Source organism: Erythrolamprus reginae, chromosome 2 (assembly GCF_031021105.1).
Source record: "Erythrolamprus reginae isolate rEryReg1 chromosome 2, rEryReg1.hap1, whole genome shotgun sequence".
Taxonomy (NCBI): Eukaryota; Metazoa; Chordata; class Lepidosauria; order Squamata; family Dipsadidae; genus Erythrolamprus; species Erythrolamprus reginae.
In genome coordinates this window covers 166,688,425-166,706,223 of record NC_091951.1, presented here as the reverse complement: position 1 = coordinate 166,706,223, position 17,799 = coordinate 166,688,425, and the positions used below count along the sequence as shown (strand labels likewise).

The 17,799-nt window shown below is 41.6% G+C and overlaps 1 protein-coding gene across 2 annotated transcripts in view; it reads right to left on the bottom strand.

The window, feature by feature from the left end:
- Positions 1-17,799, bottom strand: part of WIPI1 (WD repeat domain, phosphoinositide interacting 1) — a 56,935-nt gene that overhangs the window by 1,732 nt on the left and 37,404 nt on the right. For both annotated transcript variants that reach the window (XM_070740294.1, XM_070740295.1), the window contains exons 7-12: positions 14,732-14,802; positions 13,097-13,204; positions 10,702-10,866; positions 9,020-9,127; positions 4,979-5,100; positions 4,394-4,494 (exon numbers count right to left, since the gene is read on the bottom strand). In XM_070740294.1, the coding sequence (XP_070596395.1) occupies positions 4,394-4,494; positions 4,979-5,100; positions 9,020-9,127; positions 10,702-10,866; positions 13,097-13,204; positions 14,732-14,802 (675 nt within the window). The remainder of the gene's footprint in view (positions 1-4,393; positions 4,495-4,978; positions 5,101-9,019; positions 9,128-10,701; positions 10,867-13,096; positions 13,205-14,731; positions 14,803-17,799) is intronic.

The window sequence follows — 17,799 nt, the reverse complement described above, 5'->3', positions numbered from 1 at the left end:
TAGAGAATGATACATACCATCATCTCTGTAATGACATGTTTATTGTATTGGTTCACAATAAAAGATAAATAAGGCACATAAGGAAATGCAGTATATTAGTAGATTATGGATCTCTGGTAATAATATGCAGTTTTTATTATTATTTATAATAAGAATAATCTGGCTGACTGTGCCAAATCGTAATAATGATTATGTATTCCATCTTAGTATCTTAGGTCTGGTATGTAAAATTAATTCAACTCCCTTTACCCTCATGTGCACATCTATGTAGTTTTCTTGGCAATAATATATTTCCAGGATTTTCTTAAACTTTTAGTTTCCTGTTTAGTCAACAATCCTGATATTTCTTGGTGGTCTTTCTTCTTAATAAAGTACACACACCTGACCCTGTTTTAGCTTTTTGAGATCAACTAAGATTGGCTAGATCGTGTCATCTAGCTGTGCCTTAGGCTAGGATTTTGGGTCAGATGAATTTATAGTAGATATCCAAAAACATCTCTTGTGATAGTTGATTACATTTCCAGACTTGAGTTGGACCAGTCAGTCCATGTCTTATTTATTTTTCTGTTTATATCCTGCTTTTGTTTTTATAAATAAACTCAAGATACCAAATATACACTACTCCTTCCTCTTCCTATCCCCCACCCAACATTAACAACCACTTTGTGAGTTGAGTTTGCTGAAGAGAGAGTAACTAGCTCAAAGTCATCCAGCTAGTTTTCATGTGGGATTGATATATATTTCTTAAGAACAAAACCAAACCCTAGAATATACACTTCCTTCTCTGCTTGTATAAAATACTGTGCCTGGAATGTATGTGGGCCAGAAAACAAATTGTACTGAAAGTAGGCAGGGACTACAATCCTTCATCTTAGAATGTATAAGGGCCCATTTAAAGAATATTGGATTTGAAGGGTTTTAGTCTCTGATTTCAGGATGGAAGCTATTAAATGGGAGAGAAACCAATGTAAATAATTTTTCCATCACTTCTGCTCTGCTGCTAGAAATCTAGCAGTGCTTAGAAACCTTGTCAAGTTTTGATGTTGAAGTGTTACAAAATGAAAGGTAGGATTAATTTGGATAAGAAACACAGAGACGTCTTAAGAGGCTGTTTATTGAACTCCCATGTTTCTATTTATTAAATTTAGATGCCATCCAACTCGCATCAACTGTGGGAGGTTTACAAAATGTAAAAAAATTCAGAGAGACATAAAACAAAAAAGAGCAAAGATTGGCAAACCCAAATTGGGACAAAGAAAAGAAAAGAAAAGCGGACTTTAATTACATCTGCGTCTTTTGCTGCTTCCTTTTCATTTATTTTTTCTTCATTTTCATAGCTTACTTATTCTATGAATAAGACCACAATTTATACTGTATTAAGGGTGATTCATAAGAAGCACAGCAAAAAACAAAGAGACTGTCTACCAATCAAATTACTATGATTTGAAAGGCATGACAAATGCTAAAGAACTGTAATCCACCCTCTTCTATTATGGCAGCCAAAAGTAAAACAAAACACATGCTTAAAAACAAATGGAATAGCTCCTTAATGACCTGAACAATATTGCCAAGCACAATGAAAGCAATTGCTAATTAAAGCTACTGTATCTGGGCTGCAGAAATCTAGATTACAACTAGATGTTTATTAAAGGTACAAATTTTATAATATTAAAAAATTGCAACACTAGCACAAAGCACAACCAAAAAAAGTAATTATACAGTGAAGAACAAAACGCTAAATACTACTACCGTATATGTTAATTAAAATGTGAGCAAATGGCCACTGCGTGGCAGCAAAGAGTTATCATGGATTTTGGTATCAGCTTGCTGTCATGTAGTAGCCACCCTATAATTTTACAGCCCAGATAGGATAGCTCTGGAAGCTGAGTAAACTTCTATGCCCATGTATTAATGTAAGAAATAAAAACTGGAAGAATACAAATCAGTTTTAAATATAATACTATTCTTTTTCCTGAATACTGGTCGTGGCCATGATCACCTTTAGAAAAATTATAAAAGAAGACAACAAACAGAATTCCAAACTTAGCTACTAAGAAGTAGGAAACACACATTTAGCTCTGGCTTCCCTGTGGAATCAGCAATAAATACCCAAACTGAATGCCTTTGGTCTCCAGTTTTAAGCATAATGTTCCACTTGTTGTAGCTTTAATGGAAAATACATGCAAGTCCATGCACAGGCCTAAATGAAACAAGGGTCTGACAATGGCGTTACAGAGAGTCCTCGACTTACAGCCATTTGTTTAGTGACTAAAGTTACAATAGCACTGGAAAAAAAATCAAATGGATGTTTTTCACACTTACGGCCATTGCAGCGTCCCCTTAGTCACCTGATCAAAATTCAGACGCTTGGCAACTGGCTCATATTTACGATGGTTGCAAGTGTCCCAGGATCATCTCATCACTTCTTTGCAACTTTCTGACAAGCAAAGTGAATGCGGAAGCCAAATTCACTTAATAACATGTTACTAACTTAATAACGTGCAGTGATTCACATTTTAAAAACTACGTCAAGAAAGCTTGTAAAACGGGGCAAAAATAACCGTTTAACAACTGTCTTGCTGAGTAATGGAAATTTTGGGCTCAACTATGCTCATACGTCAAAGACTACCTGTAGAACAACCCTTTGTGCATCTGAAGAGGAAGTATTTAGGTGCAACTGATGCCCTAGAGCAGTGGTTCTCAACCTTTCCAATGCCGCGGCCCCTTAATACAGTTCCTCATGTTGTGATGACCTCCAACCATAAGTCTAGCGCCAATTCTCCCAACAGCTTTAAGCGGATTGGCAGGAAGGTCAGAGGGACACCCTCCCTGTAAACGCCTGATTGGTCGGATTGTAAAAATATGTTCCAAGGTGTCAGAATAGAAGCTTTAGTTCCTAACACCATGGGAAATTTGTCTGAGAAGCACTGCCCTAGAGAGAACTACTCTCTCCAGAAGTTATAGAGAGAGGCATACCACATCCTGATTTTCCCTCCCAGGTTTAAAGGCCTTGAGAAACTATTGAGATGATCAAGGCAGGGGCAGAAAGGAGAATGCTGGCTAGTTCCAATTAAAATCACTTGAGAAGGAAGGGATCACTTGGAGGACTTTGTGCAGCACTAGTTCTAGGAAGGCTGCTCCCCCATGATCCCAGTCTATATTCGGGATTTTTCAGCCACCTCCATCTCCTATAAAGAACAAGCTGGAGCAGTCCCTACTCTCAGGAAACTTACGCATCTGAGAAAAGGGATTGTTAAATCTTAGGAACAAGAAAACCTTGCCTGAAAGGCCTGGTAAGATTTTTTTTTTTTAAATCCACAAAAAAAAAAGGGGGGGGGGAATGCTAGCCAATATAAATAGCCTATTTGAAAAATGTCTCCACCATGAAAAAAGTTTCCAGTCCTCCCTTTTGGAGGTCAGATGAGTACAACTTTTCTTCCTTTCCCCTGTTATATTTTGGATATTGCACCTGCATCAACAGAGACACTTCAAAGATACAACCTCAAAGCTCAGTGAACTCAGGCATCTGCTGTCTCTTTCTGCCTTGTGCTCTTGACGTTTGACTTTCTTATCTTTCATCTTTCTTAACCTCTTGTTTCCTTCAAAAACAGGTAGCCTCTGTCTCTAGTAGCCCAGGCATAGCAGTAACACACACACACACAACACACACACATACACACACACGACCACGGCAATACCACACAAATGATGCTGGTGATCCCTTTCCCCTGATCTTGCTACAAACATCCTCCCGCTATGGAGAAAGGGCAGGACAAGGCAGGTACAAAACTTCAGACAACTTCGATGCTGCTGCGTTCACCGACCAAAGTACCACGGCATGCGGAAAAATAAGGCAAGAGGAATCATATGGGAAATGACAAGCTTTCCTTTCACATTTTTGAGACCGCAGCCCTTTTTCTTCTTTTCTGGATTTGTTTCCAAACACTTGGAAAGCGACAGGTGGCTGTCTGAAGAGTTGCTCTGGCACCCCAAAGCGTGTGCTCGGATCTGAACTACACCATGAAGACATCATTATCTTGAGAGGATAATTTTGTGAAGAATGCCAGACGTGGCCTTAGAAGTACATGACACTGCTACACGGCTGAACTTCGAAAGGCAAATGAACCCAGCCCTCCCTTTACCTGGCAGCCCACAGCCTGGTGTAATTCGGATTCACTGTTATAAACATACTTGGAAAACAGGGTTTGTAGAAGGCCTCACTTCAAAAGCCCATGGCGAGAGCCACACATCCCCGCCCCAAGTTATTTCAGAAGTGGAACAGAGATGGCTACCAAGCAGGAGAGGAAGGGACAGATCGCTCGGAAGAAAAGATGTAAGCTTTTCTTCTAGGCACGAATTTCACAATGGTGTTTTAAGTACTCCTAATGCTCACAGGTGGAAATTCATTTTCATCATCCAGACATACTGGCCCAGTAGCAAATTCATGCTCGGGTATGATCTCTCCTCGAAGAGCTCCCCCATCTTCCGAGTAACCTGCAATGCAAGAAGGCAACTCAGCTTAAAATCCTTTTAAACAGAATCTTGTAGAATGGTTTTTAAACAGGCACCTCTTGTTCCACGTAAATTGTCATTCAACTATCACAACTGAAGCATCACAGTTAAGGACTTATTTATTTATTTAACTGGCCACTCCCAAAGGACTTAATTGTAAAAATCCTGGCCATTCACACATTCGTGTAAAAATAAAACATGGACAAGCCCAGAGGTGTCAAAGGATTTGTAAAGCCTGCAAATCAACCTTCCAACATTCTGTGAATGGAAATTTCAGAAAATTCCAATAATACCAACATCTTGTACAGTATAAGAAAGTGCCAAAGATAACAAGTGATGCATTGTACATATTTTCATTAACAATATGTTAAAATATGACGGAGAGAAACTCACAAATACATAGTAGTGAACAATTCTGACATGGCTAAAACAAGCAACGGCAGCTTGCTGTAAATCTGGTACTGACCTGGCATCATAGAAGGGGAAGGCACTGAAGTCTGCTTAGCTACGGTAGCAGCATAGGTTTGAGTTGCTGGAGACAGAAGATCGTTTTCTTTGTTCTCTTCTGGCTTTACCAAGTCAAGCAAGCTAAAAGAAAGTGGGCCAGGGAGAGGAGGGGGTTTGAAATAAAGGCTAGTCATTACCCAGTAACTTCAACATCTGATTGTACTATTATTTGCTGCATACTTAAACAGAGATAGAGGTTTTTGTGCCATCTCCAGCCCATAGGATGCATTGTTTGGCAAGTCAAATGGACAAAAATACCATCAAGCTTTTATGCACAACACAGTTGCAGCTTGAGTTCTTCAAAGATGTTTGGGAGACAAGAAGAGAAGGTGTTTATGTCTATGGAGACTGTAAGTCATCCAGGTCATGTCTGTCCCAAAGGTGCTTTCTAAAAGGCAACTGGACTTTTTTTGGTTTTAGAGTAGAGTAGAGTAGAATAGGGTAGGGTAGGGTAGAGTAGAATAGGGTAGGGTAGAGTACAGTAGAATAGGGTAGCGTAGGGTAGGGTAGGGTAGAGTAGAATAGGGTAGGGTAGAGTAGAGTAGAATAGGGTAGAGTAGGGTAGAGTAGAGTAGAATAGGGTAGGGTAGGGTAGAATAGGGTAGGGTAGAGTAGAGTAGGGTAGGGTAGGGTAGAGTAGAGTAGAATAGGGTAGGGTAGGGTAGGGTAGAGTAGAATAGGGTAGGGTAGAGTAGAGTAGAGTAGAATTCTTTATTGGCCAAGTGTAACTGGATACACAAGGAATTTGTCTTTGGTGCATATGCTCTCAGTGTACAGTAATACCTCATGATACGAACTTAATTGGTGCAAGGAGGAGGTTCGTAAGACGAAAGGTTCATAAGACGAAACATTGTTTCCCATAGGAAACAATGTAAAGTCAATTAATCCGTGCAACAACAACAAAAACCCACAAAAAAACGCTGCCGCCCGGCTGTCACCTTTTAAAACAGCCTGGGGGCTTCGGCGTTGGGAGGCTGCTGAGAAGCCCCCCGGCTGTTTTAAAAGGTGACAGCCGGGCGGCGGGGCTTCTCAGCGAAAGTTCGGGTTTGGGAGGCTGCTTTGAGGAGGCGGGGAAGCCTCTTGCAGCAGTTGCCACAACCGCCAGCTTCCCCGCCGCTCGCCCGCTGAGGATGCTGACCTGCTGCCTCGCGGGGAAGCCGGGCAAGAGCGATCTTCTGCCGGCCATGGGCGAGCGGCGGGGAGTCGCCCATGGCCGGCAGAAGATCGCTCTTGCCCGGCTTCCCCGCGAGGCTTCCCCCATCCTCGCCCGCCGCCCGCCCGTCCAGAATGCTGACCTGATGCCTCGCGGGGAAGCCAGGCAAGAGCGATCTTCTGCCGGCCATGGGCGAGCGGCGGGGAGTCACCCATGGCCGGCAGAAGATCGCTCTTGCCCGGCTTCACCGCGAGGCATCAGGTCAGCAAGAGCGATCTTCTGCCGGCCATGGGTGACTCCCCGCCGCTCGCATTGGGGTGGGGGGACTGTCAGGACACCCTCCCACCCCAGCACTTTGCATCCCGCCGGCTAAGAGCAATCGGGCAGCAGCTTCTGCTGGACACGGGTAATGAGCGGGACAGAGAAGCGGGGAGAATCAGGAGGCTCCTTTGGCGGCTGGAGGCTGCCTGGCTTTGTGTTTTTGGCTGGGGGAGGAAGCAGTAGGACCTTCCTAACTCCCTCCCCCCCAGCCAAAACCCCAAAGCCTGTTTGCTGCCACACGATTTAGCCAGGACAGGAGCGAAGTGACGTGGAGGAATGGGGAGCTGAAACCAGGCGGTTTCAGCTTTCCATCCCTTCACGTCACTTCGCCGCTAAATCGTGTGGCAGCAAACATGCTTCGGGGGTTTGGCTGGGGGGGAGGGAGTTAGGAAGGTCCTACTTCTCCCCCCCAGCCAAAACCCCAAAGCATGTTTGCTGCCACACGATTTAGCGACTTTCCAGCAGCCTCCAAACGCCGAACGCGGAAGTTCGGGTTTGTTCGGCTTCGGGAGTCTGCTGGAAAGCTGCCCGGCTGTTTTAAAAGGTGACCGCCGGGCAAGCCCCCCAGGCCGGCTGCGACCTTTTAAAAGAGCTGCGCCGCTTCCCATCTGTCTCCTGAAGCCGAACGGCAAAGCCGAACTTCCGCGTTCGGCTTCAGGAGACAGATGGGAAGCGGCGCGGCTGTTTTAAAAGGTCGCAGCCGGCCTGGGGGGCTTCCCAGCACCCCCCGAACCCCGAACTTGTGCCGAACTTCCGGGTTCGGGTTCGGGGGGGTGCTGGGAAGCCCCGCCGCCCGGCTGTCACCTTTTAAAACAGCCGCACGGCTTCCCAGCAGTCTCCGAACACCGGTTCGTAACTCAAAAAAAGTTCGTAAGAAGAGGCAAAAATTTTCTGAACCCCGGGTTCGTATCACGTGTTGTTCGTAAGACGAGGGGTTCGTATCTTGAGGTATCACTGTACATAAAAGAAAAGATACATTTGTCAGGAATCATGAGGTACAACACTTAATGATTGCCATAGGGGTCAAATAAGCAATCAGGAAACAATATTAATATAAATCGTAAGGATACATGCAACACGTTACAGTCATAGGGTCATAAGTGGGAGGAGATAGATGATAGGAATTATGAGAATAGTAATAGTAATGCAGCCTTTTTCCTTGAAGACGCTTCGTTTCTCATCCAAGAAGTTTCTTCAGTTATGGGAATGGAAGGATTTGGAATGGAAGGAATGCAAAGAATATAAATTGTTCCATTCCCCACCTTTTGAAAAACACCTTTGAGAAAGGTATTTATGCTGATGTAAAGTTATTGCCAAGACTTTTGAAGAGGATCAAGACTACAACAGGTGTCATGGCAAGATGTATTTTATTAAATAGAAAACAGTATTTCCTCTACGTACTTTTAATCTAAATTTAAACCCAACCTTGGTCCTTTCACTAAACCCGAAAAGTATCGCATAACACAATATCCCCAGAGAACAATTTTGAACTACAAGCAACAAGTCAGTCAAGGACAAAATAAAAGTTTTGTGGGTGTACACAATATGAACACACTCATGGCCAGGCATGGGAGTGCTGATCAGCATCTAAATCAAGTAGCTCTACCCGAGTAGAGCACAGCTGCAATCTATGCCAGAGAAGTGTAAGAATGTAATTTAACAGTTAATTTAATTCCTAGAATATTTCAGTTCCAAGCCAATGCTTAGCATTGTTGATAACATGAAAGGGGCATATTGTCAACCTCAAACTGTTACTAAATTTTAAAAAACGTATAGCACAAATTAGGGCTATGTGCTTCTACATCTTCACCCAATTTATCTCCCTGCAAGTGCTCTTATGGTTCTTTTGCTACATTCATTTTCCCTTCGGCATGTGCTTCCCTTGGGTTGCACTTTGGAGCTGTCTTGTTCTAACACAGGGCTGTCAAACTTGATTTCACTAAGGACCGCATCAGGGATGTGTTTGACCTCAGGGTGGGCGTGGCCAGCTCAACATCACTTGTGTCAGGGGCCCCTTTGGTGGCCCAGGAGGGGTTGAGGGGGTCCTCCTGCAGCCTTCTGCCCGCGAAAAAAGAGCTCAGGAGGGCCCTATGTGGTTTAACACCCCCCCCCCCCCCCACACACACACAGGGCGGATCTGGCACATGGGCCTTGAGTTTGACAGAATATAACTGGAGGGACTTTTCTTGCTATGCAGAATTCTGTTTCTCTCAGTAATGGCCTGTGGACTTTTTGTATCCTATAACAGCATTCAGTACTACCATCTGTTAATGCTCATTTCACTTCTCTTTTCCCTTTACATGCCCCGGCATAATTGTACATACTTTTGTGAATTACTCTTATGAAAAGACACATTCAAAACATGTTTTTTCTCCTTAGCATCCTTCTTTTATAAACAAAGGCAACTCCTGCGATGGAAATCTGTTGTATGTATATAGTATACACAATCTTTTTAAAATAATCTTAAATTTTCTTCTTTATTTTCTCTACATTTTCTTCGGATTCTTGAAATAATCAAGCTGTTACCTGTGCTTCTTGATTAAAACACATTCTCCGCCGTCTTGGGGATCCAGGTTGTAGATGTAAAGATATCCACCAGATGTTGTAACTAAGACCCGAGGCAACTTTTGGATCCTATTAAAAATGTACAGGAACAAAGCTAAAACAACATCTAAATAGGCTGTGCCACCTGTTTCCCACACTACATTTCCGGGAAAAATTGTAAGATGAAGATGTTTATGGGAGAGATTTGGCAGCCAAATTTTGCCTATTCTTCTGATTTTAGACTCAAATAATTACTACAGTATTTTTAAAATAATATTAGGAAATATACATACGGGTAAAAAACTGGCGATATATATGCAGACATATATAAACATATGATTTTGAACCTATTGTAAGGCTACATTAGTCACACCAACAAGGACGTTTTCTCCTAAATAAAGCCATCATAGTATTATCATGTGATGCAGAACAAAACTCACTTCTTTACTAACCCATCTACTTCATGCAGTTATATTATTTGCCATGAACTCCAAAGCTTACTTTTAAAACAATGTACTGTAAGGTACTTTCTTCTCCCTTTGAGATTTGGCCCAATATTATTTTTTTTTAAAAAAATTACATTGCAGTGCTGGGTCATGAAAAAATAGCTTCAAATGGTATAACCTATATTACTATGCTCTCAAAGTGGAGAGCAATGCAGAATGTTTAGCGTGACAAAATTAGTTTTGCCTTGTATACATTATTGCAAATGTTACCAATGCAGGAAGTGTGTCAATGCAGAGAAAGTTGTGCATTTTGTGATGTATAAAGCCTCTGACTGCATAAGCCAGAACTGGAGGAACCGTGATATGCAGGCTGCTTGTATGCCCCATATATTGCCCAACGAATCAGCAATAAGCTGGGTAGGGAGGAATAAAAATAATAAAATCTATGGAGAAATGCCTCTCCTTCTTTTGATAATTTGCAGAAGAGTGGCCTCAATCAACCTAATGGACAATCAAATCATAATTAGAAAAAATGATTAACACAAATCACATTGTAGGGGGATGGGTGGCAAACAAAGAATTAATTAATTAATTATACTGGAATAAAATTCCCCAGGGCAGGAGATATCCAATAAATAGAGAATAGAACTGCCCTTATGAGTTGGCTGGATTAAAACTGTTTGGACATTTAGATGATTTTATGTGCCTAAAATCAAAATATGTACCACTGGTTCATACAATGCCAGAACCATGAACCAATGCAAATTTGTTAATAGAATATGTTGAATATAGTACATCAACTCAATGTCCATTCTTAGCAACCATAATATTTAGGGACTATCTTCCTAAACTCAAAGATTCATAGTAATATCCTGTTTTCCCCAATATAAGACATCCCTTGATAATAAGCCCAAACGGGCTTTTGAGTGCATGGCAACAAGGCCAAGAGCTTGTTTCAGGGTTCAACAAAAGGACAAGGACTTATTTTGGGGGAAAGGCGGTAGTGATTGTGACCATGAGATAAAGGAACATCTGTTACTGGGGCGGGGGGGAGATGGGGGAATGTTTTAGCCTTACTCAACACTATTTGATTCTCCCTGCACTGTGCCATTTATGAAACATTTCCCTGGGAATCCGGCTGCCTGTCCTAAATTAAATAGCTTGCCCAACACAAAAGGAAAGCAATCACGTTTAGTTGCTGTGGCCCAGCTTACGTACGTTGAGAGCATGCAGATGTTCCTTTGTCCGGTGAAGTTGAGGCGCACGGTAGCAAAGGCCCGGTCTTGGCTCATCATGCCCGATACTTGAGAAGGGAGGTAGTTGGTGGCAGCCATGAACATCTTGCCCATGTAGCCACTCCAGGAGGGAGGTTCTTCCGGCCGACTAAGACAAACAAAATGCCAGATTATGACATTTCTACTCCAGGAACATCCATACAATATAATAACAACAAGGGTCTTCATTTCCTAAAACAGATGTCATTATCTCTCCGCTCATCAGACTTCCCTGCTTCCCTTTCACTTCAACATTTCAGAGATGGGGACCCTTCAGGTGTTCCTAATGTAGGAATAAAACCCTAAAACATAACGAAACAGAAGTAGATGGTGTTATGGAAATAGCAGCAACAAATCTGAAGTTAAAATATTATTGGCACTTGCACCAGCTGTTTAATTATGTGTTGCTGTTTAATGTAACCATGTACGCTTAAGCTTGTTTAGATATCAATGCCAGAGATCACCGTCTATCTGTAATCATCTGGCAAGATTCTCTTGCAGAGAGAAAGGTAAGGCTATAATCAATTAGATGTGACCCACTGCATGAAATTCTGTTGCAGAAGAAGTTGCCGCAAACCCTTTTCTCACCAAACACTCAGAGGTGGCTCGAAGCAGTATTGTGGTGGGAATAAAGCCTGAATTTTGCCTTTTAAAGCTGTCGCAGGATGAATCCCAGCTCTCACTGAGGATAGAGACTTCCAAAGGTAATTGACAGCAACAATTTCAAAGCAAGATATGAAATCAAAGCAATCCACTGAAAGATCAGTCTAAGAATGGGAGCATTTTAAAAAGCACACACTGTACTCCAGCACTGAAGTGCTATTGAAGGGAAGTCATTCACAGGAGAAGTGTTGTTGTGAAGATACTGGAGGAAAGGAGTATGAGATATGATCACCGACTTGAGTTATTTATAAAAATAACAAAACCAAATAATCTAAAAGTAAATGAAACTGCCACTGCCTTCAAGTTGCCAACTGGCAATCTCCAAGCCTTGCCTGGCATAGAAATACAATCAATCAATCAATCAATGTGAAGGCATCAGCAGGAGCTAGAATCAAGTACTGTACTCTGATCCTGAATGGTTTGGGGTTTGCATACTAATACCCAAACCTTCAACCTGGCTTAATAGCAGGCTGGAAGGAGCTAGCAATGAACTTTTGGCCCACTTGTGGTCAGGCAGCCCAAAAAGGATGTTGATGTGTCATTCACTTCTGGATACTACAAACCCAAGACAATGTCCCTCAGAGCTTGTCATGGCAATCTATTTGTGAGGTAAGCTGGGCACACACACATCATAAGGCTTGAACTGTTGCTGATAAAGGACGCAGATGACACACCTGCCAAAGTAGACATAAGCACTCCTGGACATGGAGATTTCTACATTTAAAATGGATGTCAGAAAAATAAATAAAGTGAATGTCTACCATACATTCCAATGTTATAATAAAGATATTTATTTCCTTAATTCTGGCTTGCCTCTCTTGTGACTGCTCTCTGCCTGATGTTCAGAAGAGGAATGCAGCTGTTACATGTTCAGACAGGCATTCAAAGTAGGATATAATATATACAAACATTCTTATTTGGTAAACATGGCGTCAAAAGCAGTCACTTTCATTAAGAGCTCCAAGCCTTAAACTAGCTGAATAAAAGACCGGGAACAGGAGCAGCAAAAAACCCATTCTACTATTGTATTAGTAACATAATTGCAACACAGTCACTATTCCAATAAAGAAGATTAAACAGATTTAGGATAAATACTATGGCCAGAAAACCAAGCCACTGCCAGATAGCAGGTTCTTCTTGATCAACGTTTCTGAGTCCAGCTTGAACTGCAGCCCACCACTTTGCTACTCCTAGGTCCCTGATTGAACCTATTAATGTTTTTACAAACCCAAGGAAATCAATTTCTGAATTGTAACGGTATCTCATTGTGTGGCTTCATAAGTGCCAGAACTACAGATGCCAATACTGCCATTTGCAGTCAGCCACTGGAAAGGAATCAGCTTGAACATATATCCACCCAAAACCCAAATCCTGGAATAAATTGGCTTGGATCTGAATGAGTCATGTTTTCCATTTTGCCCACAGATTTTCAGGAATGGTCAAACTTGCTGCCAAATCAAAGTCTGAGTGATTCATGTGGAAAAACAAACTGTTGACGATTAGGAGAGATCACTGAAGTAATTCCCCCCAATAAGCTAAAATTGGTCATCTATGAGCAGATCTAGACCTGGTGAGAAGTATCTTTCTCAGCTTCCATCTATAAGAACCTGTCAAGAGTAACTTGCTTGATACAGCTCAGTTCCCCATGGCAGATGCAGCATAATTTTGCTACCCACCTGTCAGTGAGATGCTCCAACTTAAAAATGTGCACTGTCTCAGTATTGCTTGATGCACACAAGAACTGGGAATCCATACTGAAGACAAGGGAGCTGATGTTCACGTACCTAAACCGAAGGGAAGAAAAAACCCAGACAACTTAACTAGAATAGGAAAAGTTAATAGACCGGTCCAAAATAAGCAAGACTGAGAAATTCTCTTGGATGGAAATACAATTTTTAAAAAGCCTCAGGAGAACATCTCTGAAGAATTGATCAGCAATGGCGTAGCATGACGGATATTTGGCTAGGAATAAGCAATCAGATTTTAATCCATTCTTAGTTGTGAATGTTTCTTGGATGAGATTGGATCAATCTCTCTCCATCGAACCGATGTCACAGGATTATTGTTGCAGAGAAAAGGGGAGGAATGTGCACTATGTAAATTACCCTGACCCAGTGATGGGCTGCCAAATTATTTCCTGCTACACTGTGGGCATGGCTTATTTTGTGTGTGTGACTGGGTAGAAGTCGCTTGCTGGTCATGTGACCAGGTGGGAGTGGCTTGACAATCATGTGACCAAGGGTTAAAGTTCATGTGACTGGGCAGGAGTGGCTTACCAACCAAGATAAGTTTTCAAATAGGTGCTTGGACTCTTTTTCAGTTGATTAAGCCACATTATTTGAAAAGCCACAAAAAAGGACAAATGTTAGACAGCATTATTTGTTGAGGAGCACAGTAACATTTTAAGGTTTTGTACTGAACCCACAAGATTCAGTGTGATAACAGATTAGGCAAGTAGCTCAATTTTCTTTAATTGCTGTAAAAGTTCAGTTCTACATAATGATTAAAATGATTAAAGCATTTATGGGTAAAAACATACTATTTAATTACAAAGTAATTAAGGATCATATTAAGGTACTAGGGAAGGACAATAAAAAAACTATTAAGTATTCAATAAATAGTGCATAAACTTACTACCCCCACTGCTCCCCTCCCCGAGGGGGAAGCCCTGACCTCTTGGATGAAAAGCAGTATAGAAGTTCCAGCAAATCAATAATCCAGTTTCCCTGCATTTTTCATTCTGTGGGTGCTTCTGCATACGAATACCCCAAAGTTTTACTACTTTAGAGTAAGAAAAACAATATACTGTATAATGTATCACTGAAAAAATTTCCTTTTCAAGGCTTTCCAAAAGATGAGCATGCTGGGGCCATTCTTACAGACAGGTCTTCTAAAAGGCAGGAGCTATAGGAGAAAAGTAACATCCCCTGATCCCTGCCAACCAATGGTTTTTTGTTTTTTTTTTGGCTGACAGGAAGTTACATGTGCTGAGTGGCTGACACCATTTTACAACCTCTGCAGCTGCATTTTGTAGCATCTGAAGCTTCAGGTAGCCCTCATAGGCTGAACTAGTTTGCCTTCTTGCTCGGTGATTGGTTCCACTCCATTTCGCAGGAGGTGAGACACTGTATCTGCTGCCCCTCACTTGTGGGTTGCTTGAGGGTTTGATGCTCTCATTCTACCACATAAAACTACTGGGTGAGCCCTGGATTCTGCAGGTAAATCTATGTGGTAACTAGGAATCAAAAATGACTTGATGGCACATATGAATTAATGAAGTTGCCCAGAATATATAAGAACAGCAGACCAACCTCTTCATTCCTCTCCTGAATTCATAGAGCTTTTGTCCTTCGGGGATGGAAAAAACACGGAAGACGGTTCCCTGAAAGGAAAGATATGAGATATGAAAGTTAAGAGGCAATTTAGGCGGGAAGCAAAGGCAGCATTTTGCTTTTGGAGAGAAGGTGCTACCTTCCTTTAGACTTTGGCTGCATAACCGTTTTGAAGCAAGGGGCAGAGAAACATGTAATCAGAGTGACTAGTAAAGATTCTGCCAGATTAGAGCCCCTTTAAGATCATGGAGGATGTTTTATATACATATACATATACATATATATATATATATATATCAAGAATAGTCCTAAATAGCCATACCCATATATAGCCATACCCATATATATATGGGTATGGCTAGCTGATGAGGCCAAAATAAGGCCAAAATAGATCTATCCTAGTCTCCCTTAATTTTCAAATTCAGCAAAAAAAACCATGTGACACATACAGATAGAATTGTCATCTATCAATCAAATTAACTGCCTTGGAAATGGCCCTGGGATGCACTGAGAGGCAAATAAGGAGTTGTGATATTCCTTCAATACACCAGGGTGATTCGACACAAAAATATGTAACCCTTCCCTGGTGCAGAGCTGAAGGGATTGGATACTGTAGCCTAGAGGATAATTCTCTGCCTTACAAGGCAAGCTAACACCTATTTCATTGCTTTTTAACACACAATGCACCAAATATCAACAACATGAAACTGGAGAACCACAGAACTAAGGTACCACAAGGTCTGCCCACTTACTATTTGTTCTGCCGGGCTCTATGATGTGAGTCTCCCGAAAAATCAAGGGTACAAATTTCAGACACACACACACTTGAAAGTTCAAAAACAATGTTCTTTATCACAAAAATTCAAAAGAAACAAAGCACACTTTTTGTATTGCAAAGAGCACTCGTCCCAAAACAACCTGGTTGTCTGTACACCCTTGATCAGTCCTTAAGTACTTAGCTAGCAGCTGTGAAGGAACGTCACAGCCCTCCTTCTTCCACGAAGTGGAACACACACACTTTGCTCTGCTTTGATTTCCAAGTCGTGAAAAATCAACAAACAAAGTCCGGAAACAGCAAGGCACGGTCCTGAAGAACAACGATCAGATAATCTTCCACAACAGCCAAACCAGCACGCTGCTATTTATATCAGCAGCTCTAATTACTGGAGCCCCACCCAAACACAGGTGGCCTCTCTTATCTCCTGTAATATTTCTTCAATTGGTCTCTTCTATGCATAATTCTGCACATGCGTGGGTCTAACACATTTTTTCATCCGAATTGACCGAAGATAATGGAGATTGGCTTCCTGGGCTGTGTGCCAAGTCCCCCTCTTCCAAGTCACCCCCACCTTCTTCTTCGTCCGAGGAAACTGCACTACCTGACTCTATCGGCAATAAAACAGGCCTATGACATGTTGATGTTTCCCCTGCATCCCCCTCCACATTCCTTGGGACAGGAGCCGGGCCAGAGCCAACCACAACACTATTCAGGAAAGGTAGAATAAATTAAACAGCCCTTAGTGCCAGAAAAGGAGATGGTCTTATTCCACACAATTGTGTTTTCTGTACACTTTTTTCCTCCTTGCTAATCATCCTCCCACCTCCCCACCTGTCCCATTTTCTAATTTGTAAGTTTATAATTCTTCTTCTTGTGCCATATCTGTCATCGGACATTGGCAATGACAGATATGGCATCCTATTTTTTGTCAACAGCCACATGAAAAAATGCTGCTGAGTTTTGTCCCAACCAGCCACTTAGGTTTTTAAGCTTCTTCTGCCGGGACCTAGTTTGCCTTCAATCATTTCCTGGAGGATTAAGTGAAGGATGCCATATTTTTCTGGGTGTCACATCACATGTAAGTTTCTTGGTAGGATCTAATAATAATAATAATAATTATTTTTTAAAGTTACCCTAGGAACAACAATAGATAGGTATCAGAGCAAAGTCCATCCTAAGTAAACACAAAATGAATGGATGGTTTACTGTCAACTAATGCCACAGAACATTATTAGAAAGCTGTTGCCTCTAGAGCTTACATCTGAGGAAATACCATTTAGGATGAAGCAATATGTTTGCATAGTTTGGGTGGCTACAAATCCCATAGAGACCAGGAGTCCTTGTTCTAAGACAGCATGTAATGATCTGAATGACACAGGTTCAATCGATTTCTAAATGTATGACCTTTAGCTATTTTCTGTAGATAAGAGTTATACAGTATGTTAATTTAACTCTATCTACTCTGATAGGAGTCTTCAAATAATTGAAAGGTCAACATTGTTCTTATTCCTGAATGCTAGTTAAAGGAAGGCAGATCTCAGCAGTGTTCTCTCTAAATTTTTTTTGGGGTGGGCGGAAAAGTATAGTGTCTGAGTGGCAGTCCCTTCGGGACTGGGCGACACAGAAATAATAATAAAATTTCCCTCTCGGCTTCTGGGCAGGTTTGGAAAACTCTGAGTTGATGATGATTTTTAAGTGAGCGATTGCTCACTGCTCAGCTTAGAGGGAACTATGGATCTCAGTCAGATGTCAGACTATTCTTAAGAACAGTGAAATTAATTAGTCAGAAAGGTGGTAAGACTCTTTCTTCATGGGAAGAGGACCAGAGATACATTAAATGTATCTCTGGACCTCTTTATGGATGCTTTAAATCTGAATTCACAATTTTCCCAGAAAATTGGAAACTGTGGGCTTTATAAGCCCTTCAAGCTAAACAATTCTAGACTATTTTCCTGCTATTTCATCAAAGGTTTTTCACTCCTCTGGGTTCTAAATAGCCTCCTGTATGACCAAGCACTCCAAATGAATAGGATTTCTATGCAGACGTGTGTTCAAGACATTTTCATAAAGGCTATCGGATTTGATTAAGACATTCAATTGAAAATCTAAAGCACTGGATCACATTTTTGTCCTATGCTGAAGGTAAGGCAAGACAGCATTAACCAAAGAGAGAAACAACTAAATGAAATAAAAAACCTAAGGACAGAAAAAACCCAAATGATATGGGGAACCACTACATGAATGAATAAATTTTTGTCCTACACTGAAG